Here is a 22,365-nt window from a genome sequence, read left to right as displayed (position 1 = left end):
ATAATTTCCAGTTCTTTGCTCCTCACTTATCTCTGATGACCTGCCAAGACAAAGTTACAGCGGGGAGAGTCACGAGAAAAAAGTGTGACTAGAGAGTGTTTTCTGAAGCTCTCCACAGAGTGGAAAAACATGAGAAAGAGACTGAAGGCTCCAAACGAATATTTATTTCGGTCTTTCTTTCCTTCCACTCAATTACACCACCGTTGACGGCACGAACCTGGGGCGACCCCTCTCCTCTGCGTGCCCAAGAGAGCCAAGCCTTGCTACGAACACCCGGTCAAGAACTCAAGAAGGCAAAGACAGCAGTAGCTTCGGCGGTCAGTAAACTACTCTTACTGTATGTCGCCTTGGAAAGCTCACAGAGGGGGTAGATCCGTGAAGATAAAAGCAATGTAAGAAACAGAACCCTGACAGGGACTGAGGACCGTAAAGTGCAGGCACCCTGAGGAGCTGTGCTGGGAGGGACCCCGACTGGCCCCAGTTCTGCCTGGAAATGGAAAGCCTTTCCTCTTCCCAGCGGGACACTGGCCAACTCGGCGCTGTCGCCGGGCGCCCCGACTGTTGTGCGGTTCTCCTTTGAGCTGTCAACCAGTGCGTCATGAAATTCGATTTCTCAGCAGGTCTCCAGAGATGCAGTTTTCCTACATCCTAAAAGGTTGCCATAAAACAGAATGTTTTTAAACCCTCATATCTGAATCAAAAGTAACTTTTCTCTTGATTTATGATATTTTGGCAGGAAAATCACTGAATCAATTTAGCTGTAAAACAAGTTCAATGTTAACGCTGTAAGTGAAAACCTCGGATGCCCCGACTGTGTGTCCTTACTTTATTGGCCACGGCATCGGCAACAACAGCGTTTTCCAACGTTTTCTCATAAGCCTTCTCTACTTTGGCAACGAAGTCCTTGACAGTTTCACAGAGTATCCTTTGAAGAAAAGAAATTGTGCAATTTGGTAAACTCAGTAGCCTGAATTGCTTTGATTTATCCAGATATTAAAAATAAGCACAACTAAGCAAACTGTCAAAATACTGGGATCATCTGTGTTATAAACGCACACTTCTATCTGCTATGTGACATGTCCTAGATAACTCCAAGGCGTTCCAATTGATAAAAGGTAAAAGGACACATGAAGAAACGTTGCTCAACATAAATAAAAGTGATTTTAAGGTAATAACAAGTCCTTGTCAAATATTTAAATTATATCTTGATAAGAATATTTTTAGATCCCATTTTAAAAAGTGTTATCGCCTACACATTATATATTTTTCATAATAACGGAACTTGCAGGATTGAACAACAAAGGATAACCTTGTCACTTATGCTGTCACTGCCATACATCCGATGGCTATCTTGATAATACATTGTCCCTGAAAAGAGATTGTGTGTTATGCTGAAGATCGATCCTCCACGCACTTGAATTGAGTTATATTTTCTGTATATTCATTCATTTTTTTTTCCTTACGATAACATGCAAGGTTAATTTAATTTAGGTCTTGTTAATGTCAGCAATATATGGTTTCTTGTTTGTTTCTTTTAATTACATGTAGTTTCTTTGTAATAGAACTAAATAGACTAAAATGAAAAATGATCTGAAATACTAATAAATCTCTTTCAAAAGTCTCTGGAGCTGGTGTCGGATTAAAAATGACACCCAACAGAAAGGTAATATATGATCGGCAAAGGCTAATAGTGATGCTGAAAACAGAATCAGAGAGTACTTAAAAATATTGCTCTTTATCATTGGTATAGATTGAAAAAGTTGAAGAAAAAAAACCAGGTTCTAGCAGTTATTTTTTCTGTTATACTCACTTCTCTGGTATGTGAGTGACATAACGGTTAAGTTTCCAGATGCTTAAGTATCATGAAATTGAGTCATTCGATAGATACAGGATCCTCTATCTCTGTCTCTGTCTCTGTCTCTCAACCATTTCTAGATTTCATTTGGACAAAATGTAGCATTTCCTAACCCTCAACCTTCTGGTTGGCTTTTTAAACTCAAATTTCTACAGAGAATCTAGCTTACTGTTTATTAGAGTTGCATTCATGTGCTTCACATAGCGTTTTGTCTTTTTGGTTCACATAGAATATTTTTATGAAACTTCTTGAAATATTAAGGTAGGCTATTATGAAATTTCTTCTGTGGGCCTGACTGAAAGTTTCTCTACGATGCCCCACTTCTAGGGAAAGGAGACAGTGACATATCCTCCTCTTCAAAATAGAAGGGTTTTTTTTTGTTTTTTGTGTTTTTTTGGGCCATTATTACAATACCGTCTTGATATAGTTTTTTCTTGAATTTGTGAGACTGTACATGCTATAACATGATCACAGCTACTTTTGCTGTATTTTCCTAACTCCTGGGGATCGAGCCTGCCGGTCCATCTGCCTAGGATTCTAAGGAGCAGCAGGCTGCCCTCCCACAGCTGTGCTGAGGCAGACGGAGGTTGGAGGACAGAGTCTGAGTCTGGGCTAGGAGAAGGTGTGGGAAAAATCAGAAGAAATGGTCTATGTTATGGTCCATTAAGTTCATTCTCTAAAAGTCATAGGATTTTATATTCTGGAGAAATGAACTAACTTTTTATTACACCTAAATAGTGTATGCAGAATTTTAAAAATAGAAATAAAACGTTTAAAATAGTATGATTTCAAAGTCACATCAACTGGGAACTTGCAAATTGGAGAAAAACAATTTTAACGTGTATTTACTATAGTTAACACAAAAGAGTTTCTTCAACTGAGACACAGTTTCCTACTTTTATACATAAAGATTTCTAGAGAACGTGCAAAAACAAAATAAAAAACGTGGAAGATAGATTTTCCCACAGAGCTAAAAAAAAATTTTAAATCCCTAATAATATCTTGAATTAATGTTAAGACATTAATTTGATGACATTAAATTAATGTTAAGACATTAATTTAATTAAGACAAAATTTTGATGAAATATTTCCAACATGTTATCCGTTTAATTTCATACTCCTTTGAAGCTGAATAGTCAACACTGTGCACCAAATCTACATTGAAGCTGACACACTCCACATTTACCATGCTTGATACTTCCGCCATCATCTCAGTTGTATTATACATACGATCTACACTTCTTATCACTAGTAGCAGCACCTTCATTTATCAGTTTTCCACTTATTTTCTTTTTAAATGGGACAAATGACAATGAAACACGCAAACGAAACCCTAAGATAAATATGGCGATGGTGCCGAAACATCACCATCTACTGGCAGGCACAGGCCATCCGACGAGAACCTGAAAAATTCATTTTTCGACTGATATGAACAGTTTCAATCAGAAATTAAAGGTGATTTAGGAGTATCAACACCTAATAGAAAAAGTAAAACCTAGCTATCCATGTGCTCCGAGGAAAGATCCTAAGAACTACATGCTTTGCCTCATTTTCTCAAGGAGGGAGTTGCCAAAATTACTTCTACGGCAGATTACAAATCTCAGATTCTCTGGTTCTATGACAATGTTTCCAATCTTATTATTTTTTCCTGCAGCTGAGCCCATGTTTTGAAAAGTTTTGTCTACAGAACAAGCTGCATTTATTTAATAACTTTGCTTTTCATTTTTATTCATGACACCTATGGCTGCTAATTAGTGCTTCTGATTCTCACAAGATAATTCGCATTATCATACTGAACCTGCAAAATTCCAGTCAAAGAAATGGTGATATTATGTTGGTTAACCTATATTAACTACTTTAGTTAACCTACATATAGCTATGCTAACAGGTATAGCTTCTTCCATGAGCATTTTCAACATTTTAAAAATAGTTAAAAACAGCTTAGGCTACTGGGAATTACTATTTTCTGAAATAAGTATATACATGCATAAGAAGGTTAAAACATTCTGCCTTAACATTGTATTAATCAAATAGTATTAACAGAATAAGAAAGTTCTTTATTTTATCTAGGTGGTGGTCACGAGGATGTATATGTAAATGTGTGTATATTATCTGTTCTACTCACTAAGTTGTGCACTTATGATATGGACACTTTACCACATATATGTCACACCTCAAAATTTTTTGAAAGTAGGGATAACTAGCATAGATTTTATAAACCTTAAAGAGATAGATCACTTAAATGCGATGTGAACCTTGTTTAAATTTTGATTTGAACAAATTAACTGTTTAAAAAAAAATCTTCAAGATAATTGGGGGAAATAAACTGAGTAATACAGAAGTGTTATTAATTAGATTTTATAAAAAGATTTTTAGATATATATATACTGAAAGTAGAATAAAACAATTTCTGGAATTTGCTTAGAGATGTAGCAAAAGAAAATGGGGAGTATATGGCAAAATGTTGGTAAATACTGAAGCTAAGCGACAAGTACAGTGGGAAATCATTACTTTCTACTTTTATATATGTTTGAAAATGTCCGTAACTAAAATTAAAATAAAAATACATTGCATTACTGGTACAAAGTTACTACATATTGTCCTCTCTTTTCTGTTGTGAATCCCTTTATGTCCAATCCCTTAGAATTTTAATCTGGGGTCATAAAGACGGAGCAGCTGGGCAGGCCCAGGGGTACCGATGAGTGACAACAGGGGACCCGGGTTGGCACAGAATCTGCTTAAAGGCAAAAGACTTAGTTGGGGAGAAATCTGAAGCTAAGGCTGAGAGCAGAGCCTGGACAAGGAGCCAGGCCAAGGTCAAAGAAACATCTGAAACGTAATTGGGGAAAACATGAAGTGATGATTTAATGATTTAATCCAGCACTCTAGTTTATAAGCTCTATTTATTCTATTACTCAACTCAGTTCTTCTACCAGTCCATGAGGGAGGAAGGAGAGGCATTCCTTCCATTCTTAAACCCGATAAAACAGACATAGGTCACGAAGCTGGCGAATGGGGAGTCTCGACTGGGACCCCAGATTTACGCCTACTTAGTGCAACACTGAGACCTACTCCAAGGGTTTCTGAGCTGTTTTGCAGAACTACTTCAAAGATTCCACAAATGCTTGATTCAAATACCATTTAGAAATATATGATTCAATTTTTTAAATGTTCAAATAACTGTTTGAGATAGTAAAGACAAATATGTTAACTTTTACTTCAGAATTCACGAGTTTTTGTACAAATCTTGGACTAAAGCATCTTCTACTATTTTTATTTAATATTGGAATTCTGCCTAAGATTTTATTTGAAAAAAGATTCCCGCTGCTCACAATGTTATACCTCACAGGTGTTAAGGTTAAGGAAGGTAGGGAGAGAGGGGGGTGGCTGCTGTAACGGTCCTGTTTGCGTCTGTCCAAATTTCATAATGTTAATTCCATTTAATTAAAAATACGTAAGTAAATCATAAAAGTTCCCATTGCAAGGAAAAAAAAAACGCAAGTATGTGAGGTGATGGATGTTAAATAAACTTATCATGGTAATAATTTCACGATGTATACATATATCAAATTATTATATTGCACACTTAAAACTAATACAGTGTTCTATGTCAATTATAGCTCAATTGAAAAAATAAAGCTTTAAAAAAGTATAAATATGTAGGAGGCATTAATCAAAATATATCAAACACACAAAGGTCAATATTAAGGTTTTGTTAAAATCCTAAGTATGAAAAGTGACCAGGTAAAATATTTACTTAACTGTATTAAAGAATAATTCTTTAATAATTTGATATAAAATGGAAAGGTTCCATTTCGACTTTCCATCTTTCCTAGCAATGTCCTCTAAAATGTCCTCTAAAGAAGCATTTGCTTTACGGAGAAAAGGTGATAAATACAAATGTCTTCCTTATAGAAGAAACTTAGGAAATAATGAACTGAGGTTTATGAATTTGGCCCAAGATGATGAGAAAGACAATGGGGAGTGCTCGGGCCTGGGACAAACTGGAGACTTGTACTTTTCGCCAGAAAGCTATACAGTTCATTAAATAACACCGAACCAAACAACAACAACAAAAGCCACCGGCAGCACCGCCCAGCAAACGAAGTTGGCCCGCCCACCTGTCTGGGCAACATGTGCTTCCCTTGCCTAAGGTCACTCAACCCTTTTCCTGTTGCTCAGCCCTGTTTCCTACTCCTGGGGGTTACAGCACCAAAAGCAGCTGTCTCCACATCTGCACTTCTGTCACAGGCAAGTTTGTGATACCGATCTATCTTGTTTTTCTTTGGTTTATTTGCATATTAAATACCTAATATGCTAAAGTTTGTGGATTTTTTCCTCTACCACTTCCCCATTCTCTTTTTTCCTTCTCCCTTTTCTTTTCGGTCTCTTTCTCCATAATACTAACGTTTCTTTGTTAAGCCAGAATCCTAAAGCATTCTTTAACTTTTGCTTATCAGCTGAAAATTTCAGTTGGTTTCATCCCCTCCTATATGTAATTGACTTTCCAGTTCTTGTGACATCGGTAGGGGATGCCTTAAAACTAAATTCTAAATTCCAGCGAGGCAAATGTTTGGGATACTGAAATCAAGTAGCTTTGGCTCCATGTACAGAATCAACTAAAATTGAATAAAAATTAATCAACTTATTTGAATTCATAACTCCGAATTAAAATATAATTATGCAATTTAAACATGCTGAGAAATGTCATTTTGAAAAAAATCTCATCATTATTTTCTTTTCCCAATGTGAAGAGTTCCTGAATATGGTGTTCACTGAAATAATGAATTACAATGAAATGTGTTTTTCATCTTATAATTAATCATAAATACTCCTTTAAATAGGAACTTAGATTAATTAAACTCTAGACACTTATTGCACCTTTTTGACAAAAATCTTTCAAATAGACCCTCTAAATATACTCCACTGCACATATGATGCTAAAGTAATTTTTTTAAAAAAATCGATGCAAATTGAGTATTCTAACTCTATAAGCTACTTGCTAATATTTTACGGGAAAATTCACGAAGAAATGATATAAATAATAGGAACCAGCTTTCCTTTCATTTTCACCCTATAATTATGTCATGACTTCAACTCCATAACTCACTTGGCAGATGCTATGACCACTGCGTGTTCATCAGAATTGAGGATTTTTGAAAGATGAGTTGCAACTGAGTCTTCATAAATTGTCATCTGAAAAAAGAATAAATAAAAAACATATTGTGTTATTGTTGCTAGAAATAATATAACTCAGTTATTACTGCTTCAAAATGACACATGTGACACAGGGCGATGGCTACAATGAAAATACACAAAAGAGTCATTACGCAAAATAGTGAAATATTTCCTTTCTGTGAAACGTTTTAGTTTCTGGAATTCTTAACTTAGAAATTCATTAAAAACCAATAAAATTTTTTTAAAATGTCAAGTGAATACGAAAAAGCCAGACAACCTAACAAAACATGCTGCCAAAGACTAGAAATTTAAAGAGGAAGGTATCCAAATGGTCCACAAACAGGTGAAAATGTATTCAACCTTATTGGCCATCAGGTAAATACAAAGTAAAACTAACAACAACCAGGAAATGCTAAGTATTTGCAAGAGCAACAGAACTCTCGCCCAGTGCTGTTGGGAGAGCAAGCTGACACCCACGCTCAGTAAAATTGTGGGTGGTGTCTCCTCAAGTTAACATGTGCCTAATACGGTGGGACCCAGCAATTCAACTTCCACATTTACACCCAAAAGAAATGCAGAATTGGGTTCGCCTACAGACATGCACGAGAATGTTCACAGCAGCATTCAAATTGCAACAAATTGTCCAGGTAGCAAATTGTAACCGGTGACAAATTGGAGTGTATTCCTGCCATGGAATACTATAGGGCAATGTGAATGCATTGTTTACAACTCTGCCACACCATAGATGAGTCTCACAGACATAATACTGAGTGAACGAATTCGGAAACAAATGAGTACATGTATGAGTACATACAAAATGATCCTATTCGATAAAGTACACAATCAAACAAAACTCATCTATGCCGTTAGAAGTCAGGACAGTGGTTATTTGGGTGGGAGATGGTGGGGTCGGTGGTGGAGGGAAGGGGGCATGAGCAGGCTCAGGGTCACTGGTAACGCTGCCCTGTGATCTGGGCGTCGATTACACGGGATCATCCAGTTTGTGGAAACTTACCAAGCTGCATAGTTATGATATGTACACTTCTCTGCACATATAATTCAATAAAACGTTCTTAAAAATGCTGTATGCACTGTCATACCATCATGTAAATAAACACTTCTCTCAAATAGGAAGTAATCAAATGCTCGAGGAGTCTTGTATCTGTCCCTTTTCTATCTGACTCACACTTTAACATTCTGTTGAAAGAACACGTCTTCCTAATATGTGAAAATGTGCACAATATTTACACAGCCTCGTATTCAGAGCCTTCTATCAAATGTTTGCCTCAAATATATTCCGTGTCACGCAGCTCAAAAATTTCCAGTTTAAACCATCTGCTCCATCCAAGCTGGCCTCCTTTGCTCTTCTGAGTTTCTTCCCGAAGGGACCTCATTCCCGATCACACCGCGTTCCGCTGGTGGCACATCACTCCGTTACTCCTTTACATGTCTCCCATACTCCCTTCAAAGCCGGACCACCAATTTTACATGAAGAAAGTAGGGAAGGGGAGGAAACTCAAAGTTTCATACCATATTGTACTGACTCACAAATGTACTTTATTAAACTCCCGGGCTAAACCTTTAAAACTCAATCTTTACAGTTGAGACCAGAAAAATGAAATACCTATTTTTAAAAAGCAATGAAAGGAAATATTTTTCAAAAAGATTAATTTCTTTTCCTACAGAGTAGACTGTCACAAAGCCTGAGAACGTAGGGGAGGATATTTTAAAGTCTCATTAATTCCATTTGAATTTGTTTAAAAAGCCAAGATTTTGTCCATTAAAATAACTGAAGGCAAAGAATAGAACCTCTTCCAGAGGAAAATTAAATACCCTCAGTGTCAGAGCATAAAATTACTGATGTCACTTGTTAACCTAGTACATCGTTATTCAGCAGAGGCGGGAAGGTCAGGTAATTATAAAGTACCAGACACCGCGATTAAGCACTCTGTATATTTGTCCTGTTTCACGGCCCGGGTGCCTGAGGCTCAGGTGAGTCGAGAGATTTGCCCAAGACCCACAGATAATGAAGAGCAGGCAAGCGAGGGGCCAGGTCCGAGGACGCTGGGGCTTTTCCCACTACGCTGCCCCCCACCCCCCAAAGCAAATCTTGTCTTTGCTGGACTGTGTCCAATACAAATTTCATCATTTCTCAAGTGTATCATTGTAACAGCCTCCTTACTGGGCCTCGTACGTCTCTCTTGCTCCTTTGCGAGCCATTCTCCACTTCGCGACACAGTGATTTTTTTTAAAAGCGCAAATCTGATCATGCCACATCTCTGCCTAGCAATGTCTGAGCGGATCCCTGCTCCCTTCCAGAAAATGTCGAGCCCTTCGGCTCACACGCAAGACCCTCCGTAATCCCCGACGCCCTCCACGATCCGAACCGTCCGTTCCTCCTCTCTGTCCTGTCTTCTGAGGCTCTCCCCTCACACTGCACGTCCAGCTCCACGGAGTCACCTGCAGTGCCCCAGATTTACCAGGGTCCCTACATTCATGCTCTGTGCGATGCTCTTTGTCAACTGGCTAATCCCTACTTCTCTTTTTTGGTGCTGAAAACTGAGTCTAGGCACAAACCCCCCTGTAAAGACTTCACTAAACTTGCCGGGCCAAGAACCCTCTTTTCTGTGCAACCATTATGCCCTGAAAAGAACCTAAATGTTGCTCACTGTCTCCCTGTCTGTCTCTCCCACCAGACCAGAGAGTCTAAAACTCTCTGAGTTCACAGTATCCTTAATGTCTGAATGATTTCCTCTCAGTGGCCCTAGGCCAAAAGAAATACCTACGAGGAGTTAACTTCAAATAACAGAATAAATATGTATATCCTAACAACTCAATAACCATTTGAAAAACCAATATATATAAATTAAAAGGAAAAATATCTTATTTCCTTCTTCGATAACCAGTTGTAAGCCTCTAGGCACTGTATACATCTCAAACCTTGGAACCAGATTGGACAACGATACCCTCATTTCCTAGTCCACACAAATTTCTGTGTGGCATTTGTTTTTACCACAGCCAACTACTGAAAACCCAGCTTCGCAGAAACATGACGTCATCGAAAGGAATGCGGTGTAACCTAACGTGTCAACGGGGCGCGGTCTCAAGCTGGCAGTTTGTGTGGCACCCACAGATGTTGAGTATCACCACGTTTTCTTTGAAGTTTAAAAATATCTCACGGTCGCCCTCAGAGCTCACTGGGGTGCCCTGGGGTGCCCTGGCACACAGCTTGGGAACCACTCCTCGAGGCGGACTGAAGCCAAAGGGAAGTCTTTTATTTGAATAAAATGAATTTGAATTAAATGAATGAATTTGAATTTGAGTTAAATGAATAAAAGAAAAAATAAAGATACGACTTCTCAGCATGCTATGACCAAGCAGCCAGAACACAGGCAGACGTGAGGGGAGAGAACTTTCATTATTCCATCAGAGTCAATTTAAAAACAAACTCCGAGGAAGAATTCTGCTTCCAGAGCTTTGAGGCCATTCTCGCCTGTGCTTTCAGGGCGATGGCGAAACGGACGGCAGCTCACATCTCTCCTTCGTACCGTGGCCTTAACAAACAAGCCTCTGTCGACTCACTAGACTTGTACAGTTGGCGTGTGACACAGAAGAGACCAGAAACATGACTCCTGCATCAAAGAGCTTTAAATCCAATTGGAGAGCAGGAGGGATCTGGCTTGCAAGAAATAGAAAAGGCCAGAGAGCTTTGATGCCAAGATGCCCCTTTGTTTACAAAGCGTTTGGCGTTTAAGTCAAAAATTAACGATAAAAATTTTCTATTAACTGTCTACTTCGTGCCAGTCATTGAGCCAGATGACGATGTAATGGTGAATGAGTAATACACATCGCCTGATCTTTACAGTATGATAGTGCCGAGATAATGGAAGGTAAAGGGGCTATGGAATAATTGAGGAAGAACACGGTACTAGGACTCGGGAGATGAGGGATGGCGGCTTGGAGCAAGCGGTACCTAAGCTGAGACCCCAGGTGGGAACAGCAGTGAGCTAATCAACATGATGCCAACGGAAGGGTACAGATTTGTGTGCAAAGGGTCAGAGAAAGAACACAACAGCATGGGGACTGGACGTTACGTGCACACGATAAATTTTCTAATATTGAGTATTAAATAACAGAATCGTTGTTACTGGAGGAAATCATGAGATCACCATTTTTACAATGTTTAAAAAGTACAGCAGCAAATACAATTACTTAATTATGGCCATGAGGAATTAATCAATGAAACTGTCACAATTCCTTAAGCTCTGTCCTTCTAAGATGCCAGCAGAATGCTAAGCGTAAGATAATTGACCATCTCTCGTGTCCTTTTAAAACTAAAAAAAAATACTAATAACAATTTCACAACCATGCAAAAGGGAATCCAAAATAAATATTTTATTTAAACTATCTATAAACTGGAAAGTTAGGTTGAGCCTAAGAAAGGAGAAGGTTCAGCTTATACTTTTTTGCAGTTTTCAAGGCAAAAAAGTCAATGTCAGTGATGCGGAACACAGATTTAACCTGTAATCATAAGGCATCCATCCCTTTGTTAGGAAATATTTTGATAAGAAACCAAAATCAATGAAGTGTCATTCAAAATCAATGAAGTGTCATTCAAAATCCTTTTATACTAAAAAAAACCCCAAAAACCAAAAAAAAAAAAAAAGAGGTCTCTTCCAAGTAGCCATGGTTGCACCTCATATTTGGTGACCGAATGTGGTAAAAGCAAACTGTCCACCTTTACTTTGCATGATGGGAAACGGATATCTGAAATATGTAGAGTAAATGAGTTCCCTCTTTTCTCTCTCCGGAGAGAAACTTAGCAACACTTATAAAAATACTATTAAGAAAAAGACTGGTTCTTGTAAAAACATGTGTTATGCTCAAATTTAGGTAAAATAACATTATAAATAAAAATTAAATAAAAATGCTACTGGAAATAAAACAGTAAATACATTCATCTTTAATAGTAATTATCCCTGGATTGCGGGACTAAAAGTAAGCTTTTTATTTTCTTTACCATATTTTCGTTATTTTCCAAATTTTTTAGAAGCAGTTTTTGTCACCTTTATATCAGAAAAAGTTTTTCAAGGTATAATTAGCATCTTTAAGAAATAGCCTCATGTTCCTAGTTATCATTCCTTCCCTTCGTTTTGACAAGATGATAATTTTCTTAAGGACAAAATGGAGATTTCCACTGTAAAATAAGCAGATGAATTTTCCTCAAGGGAAAAATGAGCTATCATAGATCAAATGGTCTTAGTGAGTCAGAGAACAATCCTTTGAAAATTAGGTTCTGTTTTGAATCTCCAGTGCTTTGAGGTTTAATCGGCACGCTGAATCTTTAAAACCGTCTAGGAACCGCGCTGATTAGCGGTCTGCAGCAGCGATGGAATAAAGTGCGCCCTCTCTTCCTTAGTGTTATCTCGACCTTCAGCCTAAACCTGGAGACCGGTTCCGATGCACCCTCAACAGAGCCAGCAAAGCAGGAAGAGAGAAGTTGTATGATATTTTGGCCGCGTGTATTTGTGTGTTTGGAGACTGTTTAAGGGAGCTGGGCGAACCCCTAATACTCAAACAGGTGCTCTCGGCCGAGGCAGATGAGTAAAGCTAACAGGAACCGGTCATCAGCCGCCTTCCCTGGAGCCCTGCTGGTGACAGGAAGCGGGCAGGTGGGACACGCAGGGAGCACTCTTAGGGGCAGGGGAAGGGGAACTGCATGCCTGGTGCTTTGCATGCATCTGTGACCTCATTTAATCCTCACGACATGGTGGCCTCACTCTGCAGAAGTAACGGAGCCCACGACGGTGAGTGATGTGGCTAAATTCACACTTTGAGGGGCACGACATGGTGGCCTCACTCTGCAGAAGTAACGGAGTCCATGACAGTGAGTGAGTGATGTGGCTAAATTCACACTTTGAGGGGTGGGGAGGGCATGGAAGATTCTCTCCTCTGGGGGACAGGACTAGAAGGAGTCAACGAGATCATGCCACAAGTAATGAAATAGGAAATTAAGGAAAGATACCGCCGTATCGCATACGTTTTCGTATTTGTTCAAGATATGCACCCCCTTTTCAAATGATAAACAGATAAAAGGTTAAAGTCTTACATAAAATTCTTCAGATTCTTCTGGAGGTTCTGGAAGCAGAGAAGCCTTTGGTGGCAATTTGAGTTCATAGGTCATTATACTCCACCTGAAGGGAGAAAAATCTTTGGTCTCAAATTTCTTTAAAATTTAATAAACTGACTTTGTTTCCACTTCATATACATACATATGCCCATATGTTTATGAACTATAATTTACTGTATCTAAAACAACCAAATATGGGAAAAGAGATGAAATTTTGGTAATCCTGTAAAACTCCAATTCCTAAGTTATGACTGTCCTATCTTATCAATTCTGATGAGTGACTTCCAAGTGACTTCCAAACCTTTTAAGGCCATGACCCCCAGTGAGAAACACACACGTCTGACACCCCGCCCCTCTTCGCCAGGTGCAATGCGTTCTGACTTTCCTACTTTTTTTTTTCACTTTTTAAATAATGCTCACTGTAATTTGCTAACCGGATTATACAAGTTACTAATGGGTCACAACCCAAAGTTCCAAAACAACATCCTAGATTAAATAAATCCATACTACTTATAAAATATAATTCATGCTCACAGTCTGTCTTGCCAAGTCAGCTGATACAAACATGAGATGAAAATCAGCTAAATATTCCTCCTTATGAAATGATAGCAAAATATCCCTCCTTAAATTAAGAAAGGAAGTAAGCATGGGATTGAGTAAAAAATATAAGTAATACATAATTAAAGCAAATTTATTTAAATGAGCCGTAAATATGCATTTCAAAACAAACACTGAATCATCTGGTGTTAGGAAAAGCAAACAACTCCAGATCAATCTATTCTACCTAAAATAATAATTTCAAAATTAAAAAGAACTGTTGTCAGTAATGGGATATGAAATAAAGATTCCACAAAGACACAAAGCATAATAAAAGCAGTAATGAAACACATGAATTTTATGTAAAGCATATCATAGCAGAAGCCAAGATAGAACCTATAGAAATACTCCAAGTTTAGCATCAGTATTTAAACAGACTAGTGTACCATTCAGATTAATCAGTCTTTCCATAAAAATCTAAATTCCCAGAAAATCCTCCAAAAGACACAGGTTTATATGTTAGGCTGTATAAACTGAATAGTTACTTATAGACACTATTTTAACTCTCGACTTGAATAGACTATGAAGAAATATCTACACGAGCACAAATGGGAGAAATACTGAACACCCCAAAGTGACAGACGGCATTCCAGGGTCTGGACATACAGCGGTGAAAGGCTTCCCTAGCGAAGCTTATATCCTAGCGCACAAAACAGATGTAATGCGAGCAACACAGAAAATGATTGAACTTTCTAAATATCCAAATAGAGAAAACCACATTGCAAACATAAAAGTCAAGTTCCTACTAGCTGGAAATACCGCTCTGGTCAAAGGACAGGTAAAGAAATGGGACTGTCTCAGATTCCTCGCACCCTCCAAGCTGCACCTCCTCCCGTGACAGGAAGTGACGGGCCAAAGACACAGCAGGAAGTGGCAGTGGAGCCGGGAGAGGGGGCGTACTGGTACCTGCCAGGCGGAGTCAGAGGCCAGAAGGTGAGGCCCCTGGCGCCTGTGTGCACTGAAGAGAAAGACTCTGGAGCGAGAGTCTGGAGCCCTGTTAGGACGCCAGCTCCAAACTGATCAGCTGTGTGACACTGATAAGAGACCCAACCCTGTAGGATGGAGATTATAACAGTAACTGCCTGTAGGTGTATCGTGATGACTAAATGAGATGATACTTTATCTAGTAAAGCAACCAGCAGTGCCAGGCAGACCAATGTATTAGCCATTCTGACTCTCTCTGCCTCCACAAGCCTCGATTTTCATCTTTATAAAATCGTCACAATATGCTTTTATTAGCCAGCCCAGTGCTGTTTTGAGGATCAAATCAATTGATATCTATGGAAAAGTTTATATAATTTGGAATATTATTAAAGTGATTTTTTTTCCTACCTGCTTTTTACAGTTTTCTTAAATTAGTAAAGAAAACTCAGGAACAAAATATTCCTATGTGTCTAGTAGTGGTCTTTTTTAGCTTAAAAAACCCAATAGTTTTTTAATCTCCCCCTTTTTTTTCTTGTTTTTTGCAGGTCGGTATCAAGGAATTTCACCACAGGGGGCGCTGTTTCTCTGCTAATGACCTGGAGAAGTTTTACAACACACAAGGCGAAAGCGAGCTCACGCAGGGTAGAGGAAAGTCCTAGCACTGTTCCTCAGGATGAAATGAGAGTGTGGGACTTAAATTTGCAACAAAAAGCCGTTTAAAACACCCTGTGTGGTTTGGTGGGCACGGAATCGGGCAGCTGTCTAGGGAAACACCTCCAGGTTCTTTTAGAGATTGGAGGCTGAATCCACTTTATGTACCCAGACTACTGGGGTATCGATTATGCCGTACTCTTGAAACTGATATAATATTGAATGTCAACTGTAACTGGAAAAAAAATTTTTTACTTAAAAAAAAAAAAAAAAAGAGTTTGGGATAAACACAGATAAATGCTCTACAGCCCAGCTCTCTTTTTAAACATTCTGTCAGCAAAAGAACCAACCATTACAACATTACTTTACGACAGGCGAGGTTACAATTAATTCGGTTATAGCTCATTCGAGAGTAATTACATTTAGAAATGGTGGCTCCCTGATGAGATTCTGTTCTTTTCAGCAAGAGTTCCACAGATGGCTAATCTGATCAAAGTTGTTTTGACTCATGCTACCTCAGGTTTATAACGATATTTTGACATTTGTCTTCTACTTATTGGGGGCGGGGAGGTTACTGCTTACTGTGTCCTATTTTTCCAAGTACCCGAACTCCCTAAACCTACTCAGAGTACACACGTCACGACTTCTCTGTCCTATGTGGGGCATTCAGAGAGCAAGTGAAGCGATGTGATCAAAGGCGCCATCAGCACAGTGACAGTTCCTCCGTGTGACGCTGTCTTCCTAATGCTTCCCTGTCTCCAGAAAGGATTACCTTTTCCAGTATTTAGTTCTTTGTTGGTTCGATTCATTCTTAATGTGCACAACTGAGAAGAGAGAGTCTAGCAAAATCTAAAATGCATAGGTCTCTTTTAGCTTTAATGAAGCCAGAAGATGATCCCCACCAAAAGCCCCCCTCCCCAAATGAACTATTTAAGCTTTCTCTTTACCTGAACGGCAATTAAAAGGAACTGGTGACAACAGAGCCCTTCCGTCTTTAAAATCATGGTTGCCTTAGACTAGTTTTCTCAGCTTTCATTCATTCACTCAAAAGATATGTCATCGAGTGCTCCTGTCTGCTGGTCTCTGTTCTAGACCTCAGGGGAAGGGTGGGGACCAGGCAGTCTGTGCCCTCACGGGCTCTCAGTCAGAAAAACCTACACTGTGGAAAAGTGACTTCCGTGTGCCATTTTCAAAGCAGGTTTAGAAGAGCACCGGCTTGTACCTGTCCAGCATTTTGGTACTGGCGCGTTCCAGCTTCTCCAGTATCTGAGGAAGTTGGGTGTCGTCATCGTAGGAACTTCCCCAGCCAAGAACTCGGGCAAGGTCATTTCCCGTACCCAAAGGCAGTACGCCCACCTGACACTGCAAGAGAGCACAGGGGGGACAGCGGGGACCTCAGAGGCGCTGAGGCACAGGGGCTGACTCAGTGCACACTTCTCTGGTCAGCAAGTGACTGTGCATTCATGCTAGCTCGCCACGGAAGGAGTTAGTACTTGCCTGTTTATTCAAGTTGAGCTTATCAATTTCTGACAAAACCCAACCTACACTTCCATCTCCTCCACACACAAGAATCCGGAAGTTGTCAAACTTCTGGAATAATCTTAAACTGAAAGTAAAAAGTATTTTATTTTAATATAAAATAAAATTCAGTTCCCCCAATTCTCTTGTTATTCTGTGTTTACTGGTATTCACGTTCGGATTAAATATAAGAACCCTTACCTATTAATTATACCACACAATTCATTCGAGTGCAATTTGAACTCCAGATACCCTCTTACTCCTCGAAGAGGAAAGTGGGTCATGAGTAGAAAGAGAGATACAATTCGGAGGAAGGGAAGGTGAGAAATGAGAAGACGACGACACAAGAAAAGCAGCAGAACCCAGGAAAAGGACAGAAGGTAAATGACGTGACAGGGCAGGACCAGAGCTGTGGCTCTTCTCATGAGCAGGCTGCGTTACTTCCTGCAGTGCAGATTCCAAACCAGGGACGGGGACCCAGGGCACTGTCAGTACTGGGTGGCACTCTACAGTTCCTGAGAGCCCGCCGGACCTCGCTGGGGTGTCACTTTGGTACGTCCCAGCTACTCCGCCCCTCCCCCCACCTCGGGTCCACCCTTTTTTTTCTCTCTCCCTTCATCTCAACTTTTCACACATCCCACCTCCTGAATGTCCCTTCGTCCACTTCAACTATGGTGAGAAGTCTAAACATTACGTGACAGGGACGATCGCGAGGACTTTCACAAAGGGAGTTCCTCGGAATCTTAGAGAACGGGTGGGAAAAAGAAATGTCAGGAATGTAAGCTACCGGAACGATGACGGATGATAGAAACGGACACATCAGAGAGGAAGGTGCAGCTGACCAGCGACAGAAGAGACAAAGGCGAGAAGAGAGACGAAATGCCAGGACCCAAACAAAGGAAAGGACGTGAGGTCCAAGCAGGTCGGGAAGGAGCTGGTGCACGTGAGAACGACCAACCCCCGTGGGACCAGAAGGGCCTGAGAGCCAGCAAGAAAAAGGCAAAGGACACAAGAGGGAAGGCGCTGGAGGGACCACAGTGAAGAGGCACAAGGAGGGAAATGAAGAAGACGGGGCGGTGTCAAATCATAAAACGCAAAAGGCCCTTTCGGGCCGCGGTAACTCAGATCCCTGTTTCTACTTCTGTGTCCGTGCTTTGGGGTGACAGTGGGACCCAGAGGGAAGCTGACTTGGTAAGGAAATTGTACAGGGACTGCAGGGCCGTGGTTCAAACGTGTCACCTCCTCAACAAAACTCACACACGTATGCCAAAAATGAACTACGAGTGCCTCAAGGCATGGTTTCCCTCCCTGAAAACACTATTTTCTTCAGATTTCAGGTTATATGACATTCTAGAAAGCTGAAATGAAAAATCCACAAAAGCATTTTAACCGACTGTTTGTCTTATATAAAAATCAATAGTAGCTTTCCGTGCCAATCATTTTCTAAACTTCTTTTGTATTTCTTCATACGAGTTTATCTTTCTCAGGGCTAAGCACCCTGTGAGTGCTTATCTGATGTAAAATATAGTCTAAAACACTTTCTCGACGAATTTAAAAAATTTCAGCACGTAAGTTATGTAAATACATATATCTAAAAAGACTGTGTTATCGTTTACAATTAGAACTTTAAAAGGGGGAGGGGTGGGATGAGCAACACAGAGACGTCTCAATGAATCCACAATTTTCATGAACTGAAAAGTCAGACATATTCCATGCTCGGTGCTACATTTCATTTAAACAAGATTTATCAATAATCAATTACCCTAAATAAGGACCTCCATTCATTAAATCAAACACCTGAGCCGGGTTTAGTAACTGTTTAAATCGCCGAAGGAACTTGACTCCCTGATTATCTCCACTCTTAGAATTGACAAAAACCAACAGAGGACTAACACAGAAGCAAAATGTTGCTCTACAGAAACCTGTAAAAAAACACAGGACAAAATCAGTACGCATAGCTTTCTGTCTTACACTTTTGACAAAAATTCAGAGATGGGAAGAGAAATTCATAAAAATAAAAAACCTCGTTCATTACTAGAGCAATAAGTTATCATTTAGCCTCCCCCCCAAATGGAGATAGGTTTATTATTTACATGCTAAGAATATAAACTTTATCATTTACAATATGCTATCTACAATGAAAAATCATGCCAAAGAGGGTAAAAGTATTAATCATAGATAATTTGAGATAAGCCACCTGCTTAACAACATTTAATCATAAGAAAAATCAAAGTCTGTAAGTTCTCATCTGTCAAATAATTCATATGTTCACATTCAGTATTATAAAATACTTTCACTGCTCCTTGATGAGGCCTGAGTAAATGTTTTAAAAGTTTTAATAAACAATAGAATCTTAATATATCAGGGATGGGGAGGCGGGCTTTTAATAGCACAGGTTTAAAAAAAAAAATCACATTTTTTGAGGCTTATATCCTTATATCTAGGGTACCTACTGGCATAATTTATATAAAAAGTTTGAAAATCATAAGGCACTTTATCAATGCGAAACATTAATAGCATATGGTAAAAGCCTTTTGTAATATGGTTTGCTTAAAGGAAGTTATTAGCATGCTATTCCGAAACTAACTATGTAAATCGATCCTTCAGCATTCACAGCTAAGTTGTAAGAGTCTAGAAAAAGGGAATAAACTTATAGTGATATAAATTCCTCCAAAGAAACTACTGGAAAACAGATTTCTAAATAAGAGGTATGCTAATGTGCAGTTTCAGTTATGGAGGAAAAAAACGCTTATAAAAAATTAATCTTTTGGACTGCATTTCAGTACAGAATAATGATCTTATTTGCTGAAACGTAAAATCTAAAAGTCTTATACACAGAAATTTCACCAGTGTGTTAAATAGCTACATTAAACTTCAACTTAAAAATGTTCTTTTAAAAATCAAATGCACTGTTCAGCAATTTAAATGGAATTATTATGTAAAAACTGACAAGAATAACCAATGACAATTCTATTTACTCTAGGAAAATAAACGTACATCTTGACATTCAGTACCCCATAAATACACGTGCTTACACGGCTGGTACATACCGTCAGAATCGGTGCTGTTCAGCGCAATTGGGGGTATGATAGACACTTTACATTGGCCCAGTGGACATACAGGATGGTATAAATCCTTGCAGGCAGTGTGCACCTAATAACAAACAAACTTTTAAGAATCATAAAAACAAATCACTATTTAGCTATGTTATAAATTATATTCGAGGAACTGAGAGTTGAGGATCGACTGCATCACAAAGTGTTCAGTAATTCCTATGTTACTTTAATGGGACAATATTGATGCTTCTAAGGAATGGGCCACTCATTTTAGAGACAAGGATTGGATCTGGTTTGTGTAGCCTATTTGCATGATTGTCTCAGGTGAGCAGTCAATGAATGCCTGGTGGCAGCAAGGAGAAAGAAAGAGAGAGAAAGGGGTGCAGAGGCAGGAAAGGAAAGCGAGCAAGGGAGGGAGGAAGGAGAGAAGCTGACCGGTGCGCATCCATGTCATAAACCATTACAAACACTGATGACGTCTCCTTAGAAAACTCTTAGAGAACGGAATGAAAAAAAAAAAATCTGTTATTTTTCTGTAATGATCCAATTACTTTCTATTCACACCTCTTTTATGACATTTTCATGTTATTGTAGTTATAAAGTACATCCATGCCTATTTTCTCAGCTAGACTTCAGCCCTGTAAGGAACATGAAAAGGTCCTATTATTATCCACTCATCTTAGAAAGTGATGTATGTCACAGGCGCTCAGTAAATGTGTTAACTCTGTAGAAACCAAGTTTCAAAGTCCCTCAAGATACTATTGAAAACAAAAAGCACAGGCTAACTTATTAAGCAGCACCAGGTAACTTACGTACTCACATCCAGAGCCTTTAAATGTTTGAACAAGTAAAAGCAGACGTTTCATAAAACACTTATTTAATATAGTGTTATTTCATTAGTCCTTTCAGAAAACTGGCATTTAATTAAGTATACGTCAAAACTTTTGAGAAAACAACTGAAATTTAATAGTAATTCTTGTTCTGCTGGTGACCTAATTCTAGATAGTCTCCCAATATGATTTATAATAATTAATCTAAAGAGATTTTAGAAAAACAAGCATGCACAGATAGTTGTAAAAGGAATAAAAAACATGAGAATCATAGAGCAAAAATAAAAAATATAACAATGTTAATGAGAAAAGTATGATATAATTGTATCTTCACTGTTTTTACAGAAAAGGTAAAAATATGTCCAGAGACTAGATAACAGCTGGAAAAATTAGGAGTTGACTCATTAGGGTTGTGGAACTACGGGTTGGTTCTGTTTTGTTTTTACCTGGATGACCATGTTTAGATGCTAAATAGTCTGCTGCTAGAAACTCGTATTTTAAAGGCAAAATAAGATGTAAACAGATAAATGATGGTGTATAGTATAGGGGGCACAGGCGATGGAGGATGTAACGAAGCTATAGTGGCTCAGAAACCCACGTGTCTAACTGACACAGGGCGTGCCAGGAATGACTGCATAACAGGATGATACTTAAGTTTGCCAGAAAAAAAAAAGGAAAAGACATCCCAGCATGCCCCCTCCTAGAATCTGTAAAATACTTCTAAAATTTTAAAGGCAGAAGTGAGAAGACTGAGCAAGTAAAAAACCTTATTTACTCCCACTGTTTAAAGTTCGTAAAGTTTAAAAACTACACAATACAAGTAGAAACCCATATACTGCAGGTAAATAAAACTTCAATAATACCTTCTAAAATACTGCTCATCACACGCGGTCTTCTTTCCTTTTAAAAAGTTAGAAAAGGGCAGCCAAGCTTCTCCAAGTAGATGATCGTCCCCCCCAAAAATCACAAGTGAGATGAACATTTTAAATCTTATTTAGGGATCACTCCTTTAAAATGAGGAATGGCAATAAAGGGTTTTAGGGGTGGGGCTTACGCCGAAACTCCAAAGACAGACAGTTTATCTTATATTAAATGCTGGAATATTAAATGAAGAATAACACAACCATGAGGACAAAGAGAATCACGTTTGATTTAAAAACGAAAAGGAAACACCAGTTACCTATGAAGACCGACTAAAACGTTGAACATATTCTCCTCTGTGGCCTGTGGAATCAATCTTGTGATATCAACATGTCACACTCACATCTGTTACATTTGTTGATCGACACCATACTTATTAAAAGCGATGGTTTTTCCACCTTTTTGGGGGGGTGGGGTGTGTGGAGCTAAATCCCAAGACTCAAAACAGGACAAACAAATCCGCCCCAAGGCGAGGCGATGGCTGTCGCAGCTGGACAGCGCCCCCTAGTGCCAACGGGAGCACTTGCAACTACTGCCTCCCGCCCTGCTGTGTCTTAGCCCCTCGCCACCCTGGGCCTGGCTTGTGTCCACACACGCAGTCCGGTCCGGAGGCCTGGCCTCCCGGGGTCCAGCACAGACGGACAGCCCACTGGCTCTGCGCCTTCCCTCCTCTCCACCATACGCGAGAAAGTTTTAAAACGTTTA

General features: G+C 39.2%; 1 protein-coding gene across 2 annotated transcripts in view; it reads right to left on the bottom strand.

Annotated features, from left to right (window-relative positions):
• The window catches only part of DGKH (diacylglycerol kinase eta), a 92,196-nt gene that overhangs the window by 37,640 nt on the left and 32,191 nt on the right, over positions 1–22,365 (bottom strand). For both annotated transcript variants that reach the window (XM_006914951.3, XM_006914950.3), the window contains exons 7-13: positions 19,904–20,006; positions 18,616–18,775; positions 16,833–16,941; positions 16,558–16,697; positions 13,143–13,227; positions 6,966–7,051; positions 826–925 (exon numbers count right to left, since the gene is read on the bottom strand). In XM_006914951.3, the coding sequence (XP_006915013.1) occupies positions 826–925; positions 6,966–7,051; positions 13,143–13,227; positions 16,558–16,697; positions 16,833–16,941; positions 18,616–18,775; positions 19,904–20,006 (783 nt within the window). The remainder of the gene's footprint in view (positions 1–825; positions 926–6,965; positions 7,052–13,142; positions 13,228–16,557; positions 16,698–16,832; positions 16,942–18,615; positions 18,776–19,903; positions 20,007–22,365) is intronic.

This window comes from Pteropus alecto, unplaced genomic scaffold (assembly GCF_000325575.1).
Source record: "Pteropus alecto unplaced genomic scaffold, ASM32557v1 scaffold35, whole genome shotgun sequence".
Taxonomy (NCBI): Eukaryota; Metazoa; Chordata; class Mammalia; order Chiroptera; family Pteropodidae; genus Pteropus; species Pteropus alecto.
Note: the sequence above shows the minus strand (reverse complement) of the source record. Positions and strands in the feature narration are given on the sequence as shown.